The sequence below is a fragment of the Rhinatrema bivittatum genome, chromosome 3 (assembly GCF_901001135.1).
Source record: "Rhinatrema bivittatum chromosome 3, aRhiBiv1.1, whole genome shotgun sequence".
NCBI lineage: Eukaryota > Metazoa > Chordata > Amphibia > Gymnophiona > Rhinatrematidae > Rhinatrema > Rhinatrema bivittatum.
The window spans coordinates 253,582,608-253,604,163 of NC_042617.1; the positions used below are offsets into that span (position 1 = coordinate 253,582,608).

Sequence of the window (21,556 nt, forward strand, 5' to 3'; positions counted from 1 at the left end):
CTGTGTAGTTTTTCAGTCTTAAAAAGGGAAACTATAAAGGTCATCACATGGCTGAAGACTCCAACTTTGTGTTGCTTGAGGCCTGTACTTTGGTTCGGTCTATGTTCAAGACCTCAGGCCCTGGTTTAATTATGAACATCCTTTTAAGGGTGAGCAGCTTCTTCCTTACATATCCAAATAATGGTATCTCTTAATAATTACTCAAATACTTCAAAATCAGTTTGTGTGTAGACTTACTTTTAAATTTTGTGTGATTTAATTATTAGAAACATATTATCATAAATTCCTCCTTTACTATTCATTATCACTTTTATTAAATACTCCCAATGTGAACATTTGCTTATTGCAGCAATTATTTCAGATTAATATTATAAAATGTCAACAAAATGCAATATTAGAACGAGAGCTTTTCATTATCAAAAGCATGAAGCAATGTGTCCTGCATGAGAGCATACTTATTCATGGGCTTATCATATCTGACTTTATCTTTTAAAGTAATTATTGCAATACTTTCTACAAACATAAGGCCCCGTTCAACAGTAAGCAAAGCTCATTATTCTAATCATATTTCAGGTTAATGATTGAGAGTTTGCTTTGGCTAGTAAATGTCTTCATACAGTATATAAACCTCAAACTAACTCCTGTTCTTTCACCTTTCCTTTTCTATCACTGCTGCACAGTAGCGCATCATGGCAAACCTCTGGCTATGTCTCAGTGTCATTCTCTCTTTCTGTGTCCTCTCTTATTCTGCAGAAATGGTTGGCGCACCAACAAAAATTGATCCTGACAGCTTTGAGGCACAGAAAGCTGCTCATTTTGCAGTGAACGCATACAGTGAAAAGTCGGGAAATGGATATCTCTACAAAGTCGTGAAAGTTGAATCAGCACAATCACAGGTACAGTTAGATTGTAATGGAATTATGTTCTTGTTTGTTTCAAAATGTCTGATATTCATTTCTAAACAATAACTTCTTTTTCCCAGTTTTCCTCTTTCTAATCAGTTCTGTACAATTACTTTCTTTATTCTCCTTCAGAGAGTTCTGTTTCATGGTACTCACTACATATCCTTGCATGTGCAAATCTTTTGCATCATTGCATGCACAGAAGCTAATCCCCAAAACCATAAATCACATTGATGTACATTTCCCAAAACTGAGAATAATAAGTAGGATAATTTCGGTATAATCCTAGGCATAAGATGATCCTACTACCAAGAAAGAAAGATAATATGTCCTTGTTATTCTCATAAGAACATAGAAGGTACCATGCTGGGTCTGACCAAATTTAAGAACACAAGAAATATAAGAAGTTGCTAGTCTAAGTCAAACCGAGGTTACATCAAGATCAGCATCCTGTTTCTAACAGTGGCCAATCCAGGATGCAACTACCTGGCCAGTACCCAGTCATTAAAAAGACTACTTGTTACTAATGCCAGTAATAACTGTTGGTTATTTCCTAAATCAGCTTGACTAATAGCCGTTTATGGACTTCTCCAGGAACTTGTCTAAACCTTTCATAAATCCAGATAAGATAACTGCCTTAAACATATCTGCTGGCAACAAATTCCAGAGCTTAATTATGCATTGAGGGGTAGATTGTAAGAGGCGCGCGAACAGCCTACTTTTGCTTGCGCATCAGACTCAAGCAAAAGTACGCTGGATTTTAGTAGATACGCGCGGAGCCGCGCGTATCCACTAAAATCCTGGATCGGCGCGCGCAAGGCTATCGATTTTGTATAGCCTGCGCGCGCCGAGCCGCGCTGCCTCCCCCCGTTCCCTCCAAGGGCCGCTCCGAAATCGGAGCGGCCTCGGAGGGAACTTTCCTTTGCCCTCCCCTCACCTTACCCTCCCTTCCCCTACCTAACCCACCCACCCCGGCCCTGTCTACACCCCCCCCTTACCGTTGTCGGGGGATTTACGCCTCCCGGAGGGAGACGTAAATCCCCGCGCGCCAGCGGGCCTGCTGCGCGCCGGGCCGCGACCTGGGGGTGGGTACGGAGGGCGCGGGCCACGCCCCCGGGCCGTAGCCACGCCCCGTACCCGCCCCCAAAACGCGGCCGACACGCCCCCAAAACGCCGCGTCGACCGGGCCCGCCCCCCGACACGCCCCCGACACGCCCCCCTCCGAAAACCCCGGGACGTACGCGAGTCCCGGGGTCTGCGCGCGCCGGTAGGCCTATGTAAAATAGGCTTACCGGCGCGCAGGGCCTTGCTCGCCTAAATCCGCCCGGTTTTGGGCGGATTTAGGCGAGCAGGGCGCTGAAAATCCGCCCCTGAGTGAAAAAGAATTTTTCTTCAATTTTTTTTTTAAATGTGCTACTTGCAAATTTCATGGTATATCCCCTAATCCTTGTATTATAGACAAGAGTAAAAAACTGCTTTACATTAACCCATTCTAGTCCTCTCATGATTTTATAGACCTCCATTATATCCCCTTTCAGCCTTCTCTTCTCCAAGCTGAACAGCCCTAATCTTTTTAGCCTTTCCTCATAGGGGAGCTGTTCCATCCCCTTTATCATTTTGGCCGCCCTTCTCTATTCCTTAAGCAATGCTTTTATATCTTTTTTTGAGATGCTGCAACTAGAACAACCAAGTACTCAAGTGTTAATCTCATTAAGGAATGATACAGATGCATTATGACAGTCTCTGTTTTATTGACCATTCCCCTCCTAATAATTCCTAACATTCTGTTTGCTTTTTTAAACTGCCGCATCACACTGAGCAAACGATTTTAATGTATTGACCACTATGACACCTAAATCTAACATGAAACCTAACATCTTGTAACTAAAGTATAGGTTATTTTTACCTATATCCATCATGTTGCACTTTTGCACATTAAATTTCATCTGCCATTTGGATATACAATTTTCCAGTCTCACAATGTCCTCTTGCAATTTAACTACACAGAATAATTTTATATCATCTGCAAATTTGATCTCCTCACTTGTTGTTCCCCTTTCCAGATCATTTATAAATAAATTAAAAAGCACTGGTCCAAGTACAGATCCCTGAGTCACTCCAATATTTTCCTATCTCCACTGAGAAAACTGACCATTTATCCTACTCGCTATTTCCTTTTAACCGGTTTAGAACCCACAAAAGTACTTTGCCTCCTATACCATGACTTTTTAATTTTCTTAGAAGCCAGTCAAGGGGAACTTTGTCAAACGCTTTCTGAAAATCTAAATACATGACATCCACCGCCTCACCTTTATGCATATGTTTATTCATCCCTTCAAAAAGATTTAGCATATTTGTGAGGCAAGACTTTGCTTGGGTAAATCCATGCTGGCTGTGTCCCATTAAAACATGTTATAAAATACGGGTCCCATGCACATGCATGCCAGATTTTCATGTCCACACGCACGTGTGCAGGTGGGAGGCCTGTTCCGCGCACAGGGGGTATTTTAGAAAAATACGCATAGCTATGCAAGTAAGGCTTCCCCAGTTCCCTCCCAGTCCGCTCCAAGTAAGGAGTGGACTGGGAGGGAACTTCCCTATACCCCTACCTAACCTCTCAACCTTTTCCCCTCTCCTCCCAGAACCCTAACCCTTTCCTAGCTATAATTATTTTTTTTATTTTTTATCTTGCTGCTCATTCAGAGCAGCAGTAGACTCTGCATTCTGGCTGGGTGCCGGTGAGCGCCTCCCCGGGACAGTGGCTAATGGCGTTGTCCTGGCCCAGTGCCCCGCCCCATCCCTCGCTGCCCAGACCACACCCCCTCGGGCCTCCCATTTCAGCAGGCCCAGCACTTGTGCGCATATCGGGGGTTACACATGTGGCTGGGCCTGTTGGAAAATGTGCGCAAGGCCCGAGCCATACGTGTAACCCCCGAAATTTACGCGCGCACAGCTTTTAAAATCTGGCCTTTAGTCTCTTGTAGGATCTTGATCCTGTTGAACTCTATTCCATCCCGAATATAAAGCTCTACCTCCCCCCAAGTTTATTCATCCTGTCATAGCGGTATAATTTATGCCCTGGTATAACACTGTCCCATTGGTTATCCTCTTTCCACCACATCTCTAAGATTCCAATTATGTCTATCTCTTGATTCAGTGCTATACACTAACTCTCCCATGTTACTTCTTAGACTTCTGGCATTGGCATATAGACATTTCAAAATAAGTTTTTTATTGGTATTAACAACCTGCTTATCGGCTGACAGATATGTTTTGGGATCTTTTAACTCAGGTGGTTCTTTACATATAGGCACTTTTGCTTTTATTGCAATCTCTCTATTGGGATGCCATAACTCTCCTGTTTCATTAGTATCCTTCGAAGATACCTGCGTCTGTTGCATTTCCTGGCCATGGCAGGCCCACGGCCGGCTCTACTCATCCCCGACGCCCGGGTCTGGCCTATCTTCCCTGGCAGCGGTAGGCAGCCTCCTACACACTCGTGCTCCGGCTGTACTCCCAGGCCCCTCCGGTGTTCCTGCAGTCTCCTCCGGTCCTGGCCGGGTCTCCCCACGTGCGTCACAGGGAGATGCCACCACCTCCTAGTTTCCGGCCTGCTGCCTTAGGTACGTGCATCCTCCCTTGCTTTAAAGGGACCGCAGCGGGAAAGCCTTCCGCGGCCCCAGATACTGACATCACTCAGTCTCCATATATAAGGCGGTCCTTGCCACTCAGACTTTGCCTTGGCAACATATCTCCATGTTTCCTGTCGTGTACTTTGTTGCTGGTCACTCCAGTTCCTGTTTCAGCATTCCAGTACCTGTTCCAGCTTCCTGCTCCTTCTACCCTTCGGATGGATATCCCTGGCTTTGATTTCTGCTTGAACCTGACCTTATCTCCAGCCACCTACCCTGACTTCTGCTTGAACCTGACCTTATCATCAGTCGCCTGACCAGATCCTTGCTCGGATGTGGTCCTGTCTTAGGTCTTACCTAACTTAAAGTTCAGACTTAACCTTGTTCCTAACTGTGCTTCCTGCTTCAGTCTGTCCGGACTTTGGAAGCCAGCCGTCTTCAGCTCGGCCTGACTCATGGCCCAGACTTGCCTCTCCCTCAGTCAGTTCAGCCTTGAATCCTGCTTCACTGCTGCTTCCTGGCATCCCACCTTGGGCACCTGCTCCGGGATCAACCACGTGGAGGCCCACCTAAATCCAGCTTTCTTTCTTGGTACCCAAGGGCTCCAGCTGCGGGAATGAGGGCTGATATTGGCAAAGCTCCAGTTGGCCTCCGCTTCCCGTTTGGCGGGACACGCTAACACCACCTCGGGCCAAGGCTCCACCATTGCAACATATGCTGCTGAGTGACTGTTGGTTTTTCCCTTTGTTCTAATTTAAAAGCTGTTTTATTTCCTTTTTAAAGGTTAGTGCCAGCAGCCTGGTTCTACCCTGGTTAAGGTAGAGCCTGTCCTTTTGGAAAAGACTCCCCCCTTCCCTAAAAGGTTAACCAGTTGCTTACAAAACTGAAACCTTCTTCCCTGTACCATCATCTCTTCCATGCATTGAGACTCTGGAGCTCTCTCTGCCTCTAGCGATATGCATGTAAAACAAGGAGCATGTCAGAGGATGCTACCATGGAGTGATTGGATTTCAACTTTCTACCTAAAAGCCTAAATTTGCTTTTCAGAACCTTTCTGCCTCATCTTCTTATGTAGCATGTGCTCACATGCACCAAAACAGCTGGCTCCTCAAAAGCACTGTCTTGGTAATGTGTTAGGTCTGCCACCTTTGTACCAGGCAAGGCAAATTACCAGGTGATCCTCATGTCCATCAGCCATCCAGCTATCTACATTTCTAATAATCAAATCTCCAACTATGTCGGCCGACCTAATCCTTCCCTCCTGGGCAGTAGCCCTGGGAGACTCGGCCTTGGGGTAAGAGGACAATGCATCACCTAGAGAAGAGAACCTTGCTATAGCATCACTTCCTTCTATACTATGGTGATGCTCTATGACCAGGACACCTTCCTGATCCAAGACAGCACCAGGGCTATCAGACTAGAGTTGGGACTTGGCTACTATATCCCTGAAAGGTACCATCTATATACCTTTCTGAGTGTCTCTCAACTCCAGGTCTGCCACTCCAGCCTCTAGAGGTCTAGACTCTAGAGATCCTGAGAGCCAGGACATCTTTGCATCAGGTGCACACATACAAATTCTCATCAACAGGTAAAAAAATCATACATGTGTAACTTGCTGCAAAAAACAGGAAAGCTCCCCTCTTCCTGCTAGACTGCTTTCTTCATCTTAATTTTGTTGAGTTCTTAGTTAAGTTTAGGTTGCTAAGAGAGTAGGTATATGCAAATTAGTCATTTAAATGTATTGGTTTATTCCCTATTAAAAGTAGTGACCTCTAAGGGGATTATTAAACTCTTGATAAGAGCTGGTGCAAGCCAGTGTTTTAGATATAAGCCAAATTGACTTCTAATCTGAAAGTTTCTCTTGCCTATAAATCAAAGGATGAGTTAGGGGTGGGTGGGAGAGAGGGATGCACAGACACCATGGTCATATATTTAATTATTTATTTATTTGCTTATTTATTTGGAAATTAGGTGCACACACATTAACAAAAATTACTTTTCCTGACTCATAGTCAAGACACATAAATAGTTTACCCCACAATTTCATCTCTCCCCAAACTTTTTTCCAATAATGCCCAGATAGCAATACCTAATAATCCTTTTCAGCTGCCAGCAAAATCTTCTTCTCGTCTCAATTCTCCCCATCATCATTTATTGGATAATCACCAATCCTGGTCAATCGGAAGTACACAGCAGATCCCAAAGAGTAGATCCATTCCTTGCTGCTCACTCCAGTAAATAAGCAATAGATTTCCCAAGTCCACCTGGCTAATAACTTTGGCTTTTCCTCCTGGAACTTTTCCAAACCCCTTTAAAGCCTCACTATGCTGGATGCTTTGACCACATCCTCCAAAAAAAACCTTCCACAGCTTGACTGAGCATTGAATGAAAAAATAATTTCTCCAATTTTTTTTTGTGTGCTGTTAATTTCATGGAGTGTTCCCTAGTTTTAGTACTATTTGAAAGGTCAAATAATTGTTCCATATTTACCATTTTCACTGTTCTCATGATTTTATGAACCTCTATTGTATACTTTTTCATTTGTCTCTTCTCCAAGCTGAAGAGCCTTTCTTTATAAAGAAGCCATACCTCCCCTTTAACATTTTTGTTGATCTTTTCTTTACATTTTCTAGTTCCACTATATCTTTTTTTTACACGGGGAGACCAGAAAAGCACACAATAGTCAACATGCAATTGCATCATGGACTGATACAGAGGCAATATGATAGTCTCAGTTGTATTCTTAATTTCTTTGAAAATAATTCATATGATTCTATTTGCTTTTTTTCTTTTTTTATTGTGCCACTTCCACACACTGAGCTAATGATTTCAACAATGATGCCAAAATCCTTTCCTTAAGTGGTGATTCCTTTTACAGAATTCAGCATTGAATAGCTATAGTTAAGATCATTTTCCCTATGTGCATCCCTTTGCACTTCTATATAGATGCCTAGTTCCCCAGTATTGTGAGATTCTTCTGCAGTTCCTCACATTCTGCTTATTTTTTAACAACTTTGAATAATTTTGTGCCACCTGAAAATCTGATCACTTTATTCATTGTTCCCTTTTTCAGATCATTAATGAATATGTTAAAAAATCCTGGTCCCATTTAAGATCCCTGGTGCCCTACTCGCTACTTTCTATCTTTTCACCAGATAGACATGGTTTAATGAGGCTAATCATCATGGGTTTTGCAAAGTAAAGTCTTGCCATATCAATTTACTAGATGTTTCAGAGGGTGTAAATAAACTTGTGGACAACTTTGAGCCAGTTAATATAGTATATATGGATATTCAATAGGTATTTGACAAAGTCCCTAATTTATTCAGATAAGTGGCACAGTTCTCCTGCACACAAGTGATTGTGCTCCTAATTTTAATCATTTACACATACAAATTTTATTTGCATATTTTCCTTAGCATTTGCTGGCTTTTATGCAGTTAAGTCTTCAAGTTTCGTAACAAGCACATGTGAAGCAAATTACCAGTTTTACAAATTAGTCTACCAGTTTGCTTAGTCTACCTCTCGGTTATCAAGCCCATCTTAATTCTTCAGCCTGAACTCTCCCCAGTTTACCCAGACCTCTCACCCTGTCAGTATTTGGCTATGAAGAATTTTATTCTCACTTACACCAGGTAATTAGCAGGTGTAAATATAGACAGGTAACACAACATTTTCACAGGTTATAAAATAGCAACTTAGACACAGAAATGTTATCCCTGCCCTGGATCACCCTTTTTCATACAAACAAATTTACTCAGGCACCATTTACTGCCACGCCTATGTGAGAGGTTTATAAGATAGCATTTAAGTGAATATGTGCTATTTGCTTGCACATCTGCTAAGTTGAGCATTTCTTCGAAAATACACCTTAAAATGAGAAATGTACAGGTACAACAGTACTCGCATTCACCTGCCAACCCCTTACTTTTCAAAGGAAAAGTTCCCGGGCAGTTTCCATTGTGAAAATGAGCTTGCAGTTTCAAAATTGTCATGAATATGTGATATTGATTGCTAGAAATGCCCCAATCTCTTCTTATCAAACATGCTTTACTTTTCCACAGATTGTTGCTGGAACAAAATATATATTGGATGTAGAAATCGGAAAGACACAGTGCAAGATAGGATCCACTGACAACGTAGCATCTTGCCCAATTGGCTCTGAGGTAAATTGGAATTGCTATTATTACTAGGGGTGTGAATCGTGTGATTGATCGTCTTAACGATTGATTTTGGCTGGGGGGGGGGGAGGGAAATCTGATCGTCGTGGTTTTTTTTTGTAAAAATCGTTAAAAATCGTAAATCAGGGGAGGGCGGGAAAGCCGGCACACCAAAAAAACCCTAAAACCCACCCCGAACCTTTAAAACAAATCCCCCACCCTCCTGAACCCCCCCAAAATGTTTTAAATTACCTGGGGTCCAGTGGGGGAGTCCCGACGCGATCTCCAGCTTTCTGGCCACGGCTGTGTTGAGAAATGCCGCCGGTGGCCCTTTGCCCTTATCATGTGACAGGGCAAAGGTAGCGCTGGCGCCATTTTGGTTCCTGGCTCCCGACGTCACACGTGCAGGAGATCGCCCCCGGATCCCTGCTGGACCCCCAGGGACTTTTGGCCAGCTTGGGGGGGCCTCCTGACCCCCACAAGACTTGCCAAAAGTCCAGCGGGGGTCCGGGAGCAACCTACTGCACGCGGGCCGTATTGCCAATCTTCAAAATGGCGCCGGCGTTACCTTTGCCCTCACTATGTCATACGGGCGATGGTCGCCAAATTTATTGGCGTCGGTTTTCTTTAATGGCGGATGATGGTCACGAAAACCAATGCCGATAAACTGCCGGTCAGGAAAATCAATGTTGATAAACTCAGCGTGGGTTTTCCTTGCCAGCGGATGGCCGAGTCACGAAAACCGACTGGGTTTGCATTAGCAAGGATGCGCTAGGGTCACACAAGTGACCCTAGCACCTCCTTGCTAAAGCGACCCCCTAATTTTAATATAGCATGGCGCCCCCCTTTGGGGGAGCCTGGAGAGCATTAAGAAAGCGGGCGCTGACTGTTCAGCACCCACTTTCTATGCTAATTTATTGCATCATCCCGTCTGAGTGTTGGGGGTGGCAGCAGTAGAGGAGTTCTGGCAGCCACATGGTAGCTACAGTAACTAAACAAGCCAACTTCCCAAACCAAGCCAACTTCTCCATTCTCCTGCACTTACTATATATAAATGGAGCTCAACTATTCTGATGGATTCATGTTTCTCTTCACCCTCTCTCTCTTTTATTTGAAAATTTGAAAGACACTGGTGGAGCTTTCAATTCTTCCCTAGATTTTCTTTTGACCATATCTATCTTTTCTATGACTGGCTGCCTATTCTATGGAGAATTATGCAGCTGAAATGTAGCTTCATATGGTGTTGAATATCGCTGCTTTACCATTTAGATGGATAACTCTTTAGTTATCTGTCTAAAAGACTTTTGAATATCGTGCTCAATATCACAGTGCAACTAAGACGTGTGTACACAAAATGAAGGTGCAAAGTCCCTAATGTTTTTTGTACCCATGGCAATTTTCAAAGTAAAAATACTTTTAATTATTTTTTTGTGCATTCTTGTATTCCTCAGTCTTCCAAAATAATTGTTCTCTACCGATTATATAGTCATATACACAATCAAGTGAAAAGCTTACAAACACACAATAAATATAAAATCAGACATTTAAATTAAATGTGCATACTTTCCCTTTAAAAATTAGGTACAAGTTCCAGGGGTACCAAGTAACCACAGATTTTTTTATAATCTGATCCAGGGGTGGCCAACTCTGGTCCTCAAGGTCTGTTTTTCAGATTATTTATAATGGACATGCGTGAGATAACCAGACCTGTTTGTGGCTCTTGAGGACCGGAGTTGGTCACCCCTGATCTAGGCAAACAGTTTGGAAATTGCCCTTATAAATAGAGAAGCACATCTCACTTAAACTTTTTTTGTTCATCTTACAGATATTTCTGTGCCATTTTGAAATACTGGATCAGGAATGGCTCAACGCACAAAATCTTTTGGAAAGTTCCTGCAAACCAGTTGGAAAATGAGAAATCTTCTTCTAACCCATGCAACAACTTTTACTTATTTTGTATGCATTCCTAGCAAAAATAATCTGTGTTTCTATGGGCAAAAGGGTTGATTTCATTGGATGTGCAAAACATGACTGCTTTATCTAGCATTAAAATGCATTACCACAATTATGTTATTCAGCATGTTTTCCTTTGTTTTTTTTCTTTGCATTTCAATTTGAATACATCAAGCACCTACTTCAAAATAAATACAAAACAGAAAAAATAAATATAAGAACAAAATAATTCAATACCGGATTACATTAAAACAGTGGGATAATGTAAACATACAGCCTACAAATAGAAATAAAAGCAATAGAAAGACCAGTTTAGGCAGAAAAATTAAGAAAAAAATTAGATTGAGAGAAAAATCAATCTATGCTCTATTAACCATCATAACTGATAAGAACAATGCTACCTGCTCTGGGAAGGCAATTGCTTTCCAAGATGGTGTTTGCTGATAAACTGGGATTTACTAAATCGTAAAAGGTTTTAGCTATAATCATGGTATTTTTTTTCTATGAAAGCTGGTATAGTAGTGTGGGTTAAAGTTGTTCAAAGCTGCCTGATTACCTGTCTTATGACCATTGACCTCTTTCTGAGATGTTTGCTTTATTTAGTTTCAATTGATATACAGCCTTTGAAGTTTGACTGTTCTAGAACAGTGTTTGTTCTAGAACAGTGTTTCCTGCCCTAGATGGTGCCCTCCTATCCTTCCCCTCATCCACCTGCCCTGGGCTTTATATAGATTCAGTGAGAAATTAAATCTTTGCCCCCAAACCATTCACCAAGTAAATTGGCTTCTATCTTCAATTAACTACCACCTATTAACTTTCTCAATTTACTGTTTCTTATGCAGACTCTTAGGAGGCCTCATTCGTTGCTGTTTAACTCAATTCAACTTATTCTTTCCTCAAATTATCCGATCTAGAACCACATACTTGAAATTATTTTGTCCATAGTGATGCTGTCTTAGATCAAAACCTCTTATATGATTTTGTTGTGATTCTTGTAAGGTCATCTTGACCTGACTGTAAGCTTTGAGGCGCAGGGTCTGAACTTGTGTCTCTCTAGAGCAGTGGTTCTCAACCTTTTTTCTGTCGGGACACACCTGACAGATGGTTCTCACATACGTGACACACTGACCCATGATCATCACAGGGCTAGATGTAAAAGTACAGTTTGCATCCACGGGAACCCTCCCTGACCCACAATAATGGATGTAAAGCAGAATTACGACATTCCCCATACAACTCACCCTACAAAAAAGACATTCTGGTTCTGGTGTCATCTCAGTAACAGCAACTCAAACTCCTACTTCCAGGCTCAATAGCCCTACTTATGAAAAGACAGCAGTTTACCACCAATGCATGTCCTCTTGAGAAAACACAACAAATAAGACTGATACAAACCCTTACATGCTAGTAAAATATCTCATCTCGGTAACAGACACAGAACCGACCTAACATACTCCCAGGATCTGTAGTAATGCATAAACTAATCCGCACACAGTTACACCTGTATTATGGAATACACTCAAACAGGAGCAACCTATGAAAAGGCAACACCACAAATATTAAATCAGGTCCTAAAAACCAATACACCTCTTATTAGGAAAACAGAACTAGCAAGCAGCTATAGATCCCCACACAGAAATAATTGTAAAACTATACTAATAAGCAGAATAAATGTTTCACAACAACTATGAACAGAATAACATCCAACAATTAAAAACTCATAAAAACTATTAAAAAGTCTCCAAACACCAATAAAATATTTCAAAAAAAGCAGACACATCACATAATATTAAATAATTAAAATTGCAGTCAATCAAGAAAAATAAACTTAAAAAGCCACCTTTACTTACCCCCTCCAGCAGCTCTCCTACTCCTCTTCCATGCAGGCTGTAGCACACACCAGAAGCAGCAGTAGTGGCTAAGCTCTATACTCATGGTCCTCTTCCTTAGGGCCCATGTCTCTCACACACACACCATATCAGTCATGCCCCCATGACCAGTTTCTGCCTCTCACAAACCAATCATCTCCCAGTCTTTGACAAACACACCAGACACCTTCCTGAACAGTTTCTCTCATGCCATACACACATGCAGGCTTCCCACTCCCATTTTCCACTTTCATATATGGGCTTCTCACTCTCATAATCACTTTCTCTTTCTCACACACACTCACCAGTCTCTCACTCCCATCCTTGTTCTCTCCACATGCACAGGCTTCTCATTCCCATAATCACTTTCTTTCTCTCACACACATACACAAACACACACACCAGTCACCTGATCTCTCTCATGCATACACACACACAGGCTTCCCACTCCCATGTTCTCTTTCAGATATACAGGCTTCTCACTCCCATGCTGTGTCTCACACACACCCAGGTTTCTCGCTCCCATGCTCACTCTTCATATGCACAGGCTTCTCATTTCCATAATACTTTCTTTCTCTCTCTCACATACACACAAACACATACCAGTCATCTGATCTCTCTCATGCATACACACACACACACAGGCTTCCCACTCCCATGTTCTCTTTCAGATATACAGGCTTCTCCCTCCCATGCTGTGTCTTACACACACCCAGGTTTCTCACTCCCATGCTCACTCTCTTCACATGCACAGGCTTCTCATTCCCATAATCACTTTCTCTCTGTTACACAGACACACACACACCAGTCTCTCTCTCATTTCCATGCTCGCTCTCCACGTGCACAGGCTTCTCATTCCCTGAATCACATTCTCTCTCTCACATTCACATACACAATCACACCGTCACCTTACCAACCAGTCTCTCTCTCATACATGCACATACACACACAGGCTTCTCACTCCCATGCTTTCCTTCACATACACCCCCACAACACCAGGCTTCTTACTCCCATGCTTTCTCACATACCCAGATTTCTCACTTCCATGCTTTTTCTCTCTCTATCACACACACACACAAACACACACATCAGTCACATCCCTGACTGTCTCACACTCTCACATACATATCAGTCATCTCCTTGAGCAGTCACTTTCATTGTCTCTCACATATACACATACATCATCTCTCTGACCAATTTCTCTCAATCACACACATGCTCTCGATCAAATACATTCTCTCACTTACACACAGGCTCTCAGTCACACACACATTCTCTCACTTACACACTGGCAGGCTGGCTGGCTGCTTCTCTCTCTTTCTCTCACTCACTTCCTCTCTCTCCCCCCCCCCCCCCCCGAGCACAAATGGTAGCTGCAGCAGCCTCCCTCCAGCCCCCACAGGCCAAGAAGGAAGAATCCCATCGGCCACGGGAAGCTCATGCTGCTGTCTCCTTTCTCGATTACCGGCTGCTTCAATTGCTCGGGGACCGATGCTGCAGCCGCTGCTGCTACTTTTACACGCGGCACGGCTCTTTCTCCTTCCGGCGCACCGCGTATCACTTCCTGTTCCGGGTCCGGGGGGGATGCAGGCGCGGGAAGAAGAAAAGGCCAGCCACGGATGCCACAGCTTCTTGTAGCACTGCTGCCGTTCCCACTGGGCTTGAACGTGCTGATAGCCCGGCGGCAACGGCAGCAGGGAAGAAAGAGCAGCGGGAGAGACCGGGAGCACGCGACACACCAGCCGGTGCTTGGCGACACACTGGTGTGTCACGACACACCGGTTGAGAACCGCTGCTCTAGAGTGCTGAAAAATCTGCTATGTGCTGAACAAATCATGATATTAAGAAATTATACAATATACCAGGAATCACCCATTACTTAAATGAGATATGGCAACTTTCATATAGTCAGATGTGAGTGGAGTCAAAAGAGCATTGCAACTTTCCTTGAAATCAGTCCAACACTATAATACTTCTGATCTGATCTTTATAATCATCGGACTACCAAAGACATTTTTTTAAATTACATTTTAGATATTGTGAATAAAATGAGCATTTTCAGTAGGAACTTATCTTTTGTAAATTCTTTTGCAATCCATAGCATTCCAGTTCAAAAAAGCAGCTCAGCCCAAAGCGATATGTGTTACATATTCATCAGGGCTGGGACGAAATATAGGGCTGGATTTTAAAAGCTCTAAACGCATAAATCGGGTTACGCGCGCATGTTATAAAATCAGGCATACGTGTGTGCACGCCGGGTAGCGCGTGCACCTGCAAGCCCGTGCGTATGTTTTCCAATTTACACCAAAATGTGCTTGCAGTAATGGAGAAGGTTTTCATGGGTAATGATTCAGATGCACTGAATCAAATCACGGTGAACCTAGAAGATGTGGTAGACCTGATTGACAAACTGAAGAGTAGTAAATCACCTGGACCCCAGAGTTCTGAAGGAACTAAAAAATGAAATTTCAGACCTATTAGTAAAAATTTGTAACCTATCATTAAAATGATCCATTGTACCTGAAGACTGGAGGATAGCAAATGTAACCCCAATATTTAAAAAGGGCTCCAGGGGTGATCCGGGAAACTACAGAAGGGTTAGCCTGATTTCAGTGCCAGGAAAAATAGTGGAAAGTGTTCTAAACATCAAAATCACAGAACATATAGAAAGACATGGTTTAATGGAACAAAGTCAGCATGGCTTTACCCAGGGCAAGTCTTGCCTCACAAATCTTCTTCACTTTTTTGAAGGAGTTAATAAACATGTGGATAAAGGTGAACTGGTAGATATAGTATACTTGGATTTTCAGAAGGCGTTTGACAAAGTTCCTCATGAGAGGCTTCTAGGAAAAGTAAAAAGTCATTGGATAGGTGGCAATGCCCTTTCATGGATTGCAAACTGGCTAAAAGACAGGAAACAGAGAGTAGGATTAAATGGACAATTTTCTCAGTGGAAGGGAGTGGACAGTGGAGTGCCTCAGGGATCTGTGTTGGGACCCTTACTTTTCAATATATTTATAAATGATCTGGAAAAAAATACGACGAGTGAGATAATCAAATTTGCAAATGACACAAAATTGTTCAGAGTAGTTAAATCACAAGTAAATTGTGATAAATTGCAGGAAGACCTTGTGAGACTGGAAAATTGGGCATCCAAATGGCAGATGAAATTTAATGTGGATAAGTGCAAGGTGATGCATATAGGGAAAAATAACCCATGCTATAATTACACAATGTTGGGTTCCATATTAGGTGCTACAACCCAAGAAAGAGATCTAGGTGTCATAGTGGATAACACAATGAAATCATCGGTTCAGTGTGCTGCAGCAGTCAAAAAAGCAGAATGTTGGGAATTATTACAAAGGGAATGGTGAATAAAACGGAAAATGTCATAATGCCTCTGAATCGCTGCATGGTGAGACCGCACCTTGAATACTGTGTACAATTCTGGTCGCCGCATCTCAAAAAATATATAATTGCGATGGAGAAGGTACAGAGAAGGGCTACCAAAATGATAAGGGGAATGGAACAGCTCCCCTATGAGGAAAGACTAAAGAGGTTAGAACTTTTCAGCGGAGAAGAGACGGCTGAGGGGGGATATGATAGAGGTGTTTAAAATCATGAGAGGTCTAGAACGGGTAGATGTGAATCGGTTATTTACTCTTTCGGATAGTAGAAAGACTAGGGGGCACTCCATGAAGTTAGCATGGAGCACATTTAAAACTAATCGGAGAAAGTTCTTTTTTACTCAACGCACAATTAAACTCTGGAATTTGTTGCCAGAGGATGTGGTTAGTGCAGTTAGTATAGCTGTGTTTAAAAAAGGATTGGATAAGTTCTTGGAGAAGAAATCCATTACCTGCTATTAAGTTCACTTAGAGATTAGCCAGTGCCATTAGCAATGGTAACATGGAATAGACTTAGTTTTTGGGTACTTGCCAGGTTCTTATGGCCTGGATTGGCCACTGTTGAAAACAGGATGCCTGGCTTGATGGACCCTTGGTCTGACCGGGTATGGCATTTTTTTATGTTCTTATGTCCACCTATAACTGCCATTGACTCCAAAGAGAAGAGTAAGCAAGTGGCATCCGAAGAAAGGATTAGTGTTCAACCCATGTTTCCTAGAGATATTAAAAGGTATTACCATTTCCAAAGTTGCCAGATTTCTCCAGGATAACTGTGGGTGCTAGAGCTCTGCCCTATATAGAGAGGATGAAAGACTGTCTGCCAAAGGACAGTTCTATCAGAGATTAAAGAGACTACAAGATCAGGGGTTAAAGAGACTGTGTCTTCTAGCACAGCAATAGCAGGGATTACAGAGAATGTCTGTACCCAGGCCCTAATGTCAGTGATTTAAAATAGTCTGTTGCTGCCATTCCAAAGTCATGTATCCCTCTGTTCCTGCAAATTTTTTCCAACTTCTTTCAAACTGTCTCAGCTTATACTTTAAATCCACAAGCTGGGTAGTATACCAAGGGAAAATGGAATTTTTTTGCAGATCGCTTATTTTCTATGGATTTCTCCTAATCTGTTTGGCTAGCTAATTTCAGCCCTTATTCTAATAAAAAAATATCACTTGGTCAGACTACTGTCCACATCCTTCCAATTAACATCCACTGAGGCCCAGCCAAATTCACATTTTCAATAAATTTAACAGGATCAGGTTTTTTAAATATTACCCTATCTTTTTTTTCAATTCTTTATCTATGTTTTTCTTATCATGATAAGTAAACCTAGAGGAAACCACAGAGTGGTTTTGTCCAAGGTAATTTCTCTATCCCATCAATTAAATTATTCTCTTGTCAAGCTAGTCTAGACCAAAATATTAGGTGTAAAGTATGGCCTACCAAATGAGTAGCTCCATTATCCACCTGAATTAAATCTCTCATTGACAGCGAGGAGGAGAAACTATGTGCTTTCCCATTATGTAAAACATCCATACACAAACTAAAATCTCCCTGAACTAAAAATAGGGATATTTTAAAGCCTGTAACAAAATAACGTCTGATCTTGTATCCCTTAATTCACCAGGAGATTTTGGGAGACAATACCAATCAGAAATTACAATAGGTTCTGCATATTCCAGTTTGACTAAAATTTATTTTTTTATTTATTTTTAATTTTTATATACCGACATTCTTACATCCGATGTAAATCATACCGTAAAATGCACTCACAACCTTCTAATCGGACCTGGAATAGTCTTTTTAAAGGAAGAGCATCTTTAAAATAATTGCTACTTCTCCCCCTCGTTTATGCACCCTATTACAATAAAGGATCAAGTAACCCTTTGGTCATGCTAAAGGTGGCAGGCCAGCAGCCCCCTGCCATGTGTCAGAAGCGACATCCCACCATGGAGGAAATGGGGTGGTGTTCGGTAATGCTATCCCGGGGAAGGATAGGTTGTAACCAGGAGCATCGTGGAAATGATTGCCTTTGATGACCAGCCCTTGCAGGTAGTGGAGAATATGGGTTTCAAGCGTTTGCTGCAGGTCTTAGCTCCAAATTACAAAGTCCCCTCCAAGACCACATTTATCAGAAAGGTCATCCCCAGCTTGTACAACTAGTGTTGCAGTCGCATCCAAGTGCTGCTAGCTAAGGCAGAGGGGAGTGTGCATTTCACTTGTGATATCTGGACCGCCATGAATGCTTCACACTTTTACCTCTCCCTGACAGCACACTGGTGGGACATGACTGAGGCAGGGGCAGGCAGCAGCTCTATTAGTGAACAAGTATCAGGGTGCAGTTGGGCTTTACTGTACACCCACCTGATGGCCGAGGCCCATACCTCAGCCAATATTCTAGCATGCATCAGACAGATGCTGGCAGGCTGGAAGCTACACCAGAGAGACAGGAATCTCAATCTTCATGCAGGGTTATTTGTCACAGGCAATGGTGTAAACATGATAAAGGCAATATCTGATGGGGGCTTTCAGAACATCCGATGTTTTGCACACACTCTGCACCTGGTAGTGAAGTCAGCTCTGGGGTTGGAGTCCAAGCACCAAGAGAATGAATAGGTATACATTAATACCCAAGTGCAGGAACATAGCAGCGCACTTCCACAGAAGTGTGAAGGCGGGGCAAGTTCTGCATGAAAAGCAGACTGATTTGAGGATGGCTCACAAACATCTCATTCAAGACATTGGCACCTGGTGGACTTCCACCTATATGATGTTGCAAAGGTTATTGGAGTAGCAGACACCCCTTCATGACCTTTCTGTGGAAATGGACATAGGTGTGCAGAGTCCCCTAGGGCATCATGATTGGGTGGTCATGAGTCAGCTGGTAAAAATCCTGCAGCCCTTCAAGGATGCCACAGAGGAGCTGAGTTCCAGAAGTGCCACCTTGGCTGACATCATCCCTATAGTTAATTTTCTGGAGGAAAATTTGGAGGGATTAAAACAGGAAGAGGGAATAACTGCATAGGTGCTGTATTGTCTGAACGTTTTGCAGAAGCAGGTGCAAGAGAGATTAAGGCCTTTAACAGAAGACCACACATTCATGCTCACCACAGTCTGTGATTCCCATGTGAAAGGGAAACTTGCCCTACAGTCCAATTGTCTCTCATTTGTGAAGGACCTGCTGTTACTAAAAGTCCGAGAACAGGAGCGCCATAGGCAGAGACAGATTAGGCATGAAGCAGAGGAGGAGACAGCGTGCACTTCAGAGAGTTGTGCTAGCCCAGGCAGGAGCAGCACTCTGTCAGCAACAGCTAGTACCTCCTCTTCCTCCACTTCAGTAAGCCAAAGGCATGTTGCCCAAAAAGAATCATCTGTTCTGCTACGGGCTAGAGAGAAAGCAACTGGCATGAGTGACTCTCAGCCCACCCAAGCAAAGGAGACACCAGCACAACTGTCAATGACACGGTATCTCTCAGAGCCCACAGAGGACATGCAGACAGATCCGCTGGCATATTGGGCATACAAGTCCACTGTCTGGCCACACCTAGCCAAAGTGGCTCAGCAATATCTGTCATGTCCACCAACCAGTGTGCCCAGTGAACGTGTCTTTTCAATGACAGTGGATATCATGAGCCTCACTGCTCAAGGCTGGCACCAGAGTTGATGGAAATGCTAGTGTTTATGAAAATAAACCTACCTTTGCTTGGGTTTCCAAATTTTCCCTGTGAATGGCAAGATGAATAAAAGCAATTGAAAGCCTTGCAGCAGCTCCAACTGCCTCCTATGCTCCAGATAATATCAGCACTGCAGCACATGTACCTGATCTGAAATGCTGTGCCAATCTGTCCACTGTCCAGGCTGTATGTCCCTACAAGGGCCTGACCTCAAACTCTGTGCCTGTCTGTCCACTGTCCAGGCCGTACGTCACTACAAGGGTTTGACCTTGAATGCGGTGCCTTTCCATCCAGGCCTTATGTCCCTAAAAGGGCTTGACCTCTAACACAGTGCCTGTCTGTCCACATTTGGAATGTAAGAACATAAATAGCTGACTTCAGATGTTTGGAGCTTGCATATTTCATATGCCTAATAGCTTTCCTGACCTTCATAATATGGGCTAGGGATGTGAATCGTGTCCTCGATCGTCTTAACGATCGATTTCGGCTGGGAGGGGGAGGGAATCGTATTGTTGCCGTTTGGGGGGGTAAAATATCGTGAAAAATCGTGAAAAATCTAAAAATCTAAAAATCGCAAAACCGGCACATTAAAACCCCCTAAAACCCACCCCCGACCCTTTAAATTAAATCCCCCACCCTCCCGAACACCCCCCAAATGAGTTAAATAACCTGCGGGTCCAGCGGCGGTCCGGAACGGCAGCGGTCCGGAACGGGCTCCTGCTCCTGAATCTTGTTGTCTTCAGCCGGCGCCATTTTCCAAAATGGCGCCGAAAATTGGCGGCGGCCATAGACGAACACGATTGGACGGCAGGAGGTCCTTCTGGACCCCCACTGGACTTTTGGCAAGTCTCGTGGGGGTCAGGAGGCCCCCCACAAGCTGGCCAAAAGTTCCTGGAGGTCCAGCGGGGGTCAGGGAGCGATTTCCCACCGCGAATCGTTTTCGTACGGAAAATGGCGCCGGCAGGAGATCGACTGCAGGAGGTCGTTCAGCGAGGGTTCCAGCGCCTCGCTGAACAACCTCCTGCAGTCGATCTCCTGCCGGCGCCATTTTCCGTACGAAAACGATTTGCGGCGGGAAATCGCTCCCTGACCCCCGCTGGACCTCCAGGAACTTTTGGCCAGCTTGTGGGGGGCCTCCTGACCCCCACGAGACTTGCCAAAAGTCCAGCGGGGGTCCGGAAGGATCTCCTGCCGTCCAATCGTGTTCGTCGATGGCCGCCGCCATTTTTCGGCGCCATTTTGGAAAATGGCGCCGGCTGAAGACAACAAGATTCAGGAGCAGGAGCCCGTTCCGGACCGCTGCCGTTCCGGACCGCCGCTGGACCCGCAGGTTATTTAACTCATTTGGGGGGGGGTTCGGGAGGGTGGGGGATTTAATTTAAAGGGTCGGGGGTGGGTTTTAGGGGGTTTTAGTGTGCCGGCTCACGATTCTAACGATTTATAACGATAAATCGTTAGAATCTCTATTGTATTGTGTTCCATAACGGTTTAAGACGATATTAAAATTATCGGACGATAATTTTAATCGTCCTAAAACGATTCACATCCCTAATATGGGCCATGTTCCAGAAATCTTTCTTAGGTGCCAACAGTAATGTTTCTAGTACTATAGAAAACTGGTGGTAGTTGCACTCTAGTTCATCCTCTGTGTTTCCATAGTTTACAGAGGCACTGTGTAAACTACAAAGACAACATAGGTTGATATTGTAGATTTGGGCTTGAGTAGCGGTCTTCTTATTTCTGAGAACTCTTCAAGTTCCTTTGTCATCAGCTGAAGTGCATAAGTACAGTTAATAGCTTCTGGGTATTCACAAATAATCTCCACCTCATTTCTTGCTTCACAAATGGCAGTCTCTATTGCTCGAAAAGCATCCTCTGTTGAATTACAGGGGCTTGACCTCTATCCTCTAATGCTGTGCCTTTCCGTCCAGGCCTTATGTCCCTAAAAGGGCTTGACCTCTAA

The 21,556-nt window shown here is 43.5% G+C and overlaps 1 protein-coding gene across 1 annotated transcript; it reads left to right on the top strand.

The window, feature by feature from the left end:
- Positions 1–646: 646 nt before the first annotated feature.
- Positions 647–10,771, top strand: LOC115087369 (cystatin-like). Its single transcript, XM_029594485.1, has 3 exons — positions 647–896; positions 8,599–8,700; positions 10,520–10,771. Exons 1-3 carry the CDS (start codon positions 690–692, stop codon positions 10,607–10,609), a joined length of 399 nt encoding a protein of 132 aa, XP_029450345.1. The 5' UTR covers positions 647–689; the 3' UTR covers positions 10,610–10,771.
- The last annotated feature ends 10,785 nt before the right edge of the window (positions 10,772–21,556 follow it).

Excerpts from the sequence above, each read along its gene's own strand:
- LOC115087369 (XM_029594485.1), top strand. The coding sequence starts at position 690 with ATGGCAAACCTCTGGCTATGTCTCAGTGTCATTCTCTCTTTCTGTGTC. Across the intron at positions 897-8,598 it reads TTGAATCAGCACAATCACAG|ATTGTTGCTGGAACAAAATA; the intron begins GTACAGTTAGAT and ends ACTTTTCCACAG. Across the intron at positions 8,701-10,519 it reads CTTGCCCAATTGGCTCTGAG|ATATTTCTGTGCCATTTTGA; the intron begins GTAAATTGGAAT and ends TTCATCTTACAG.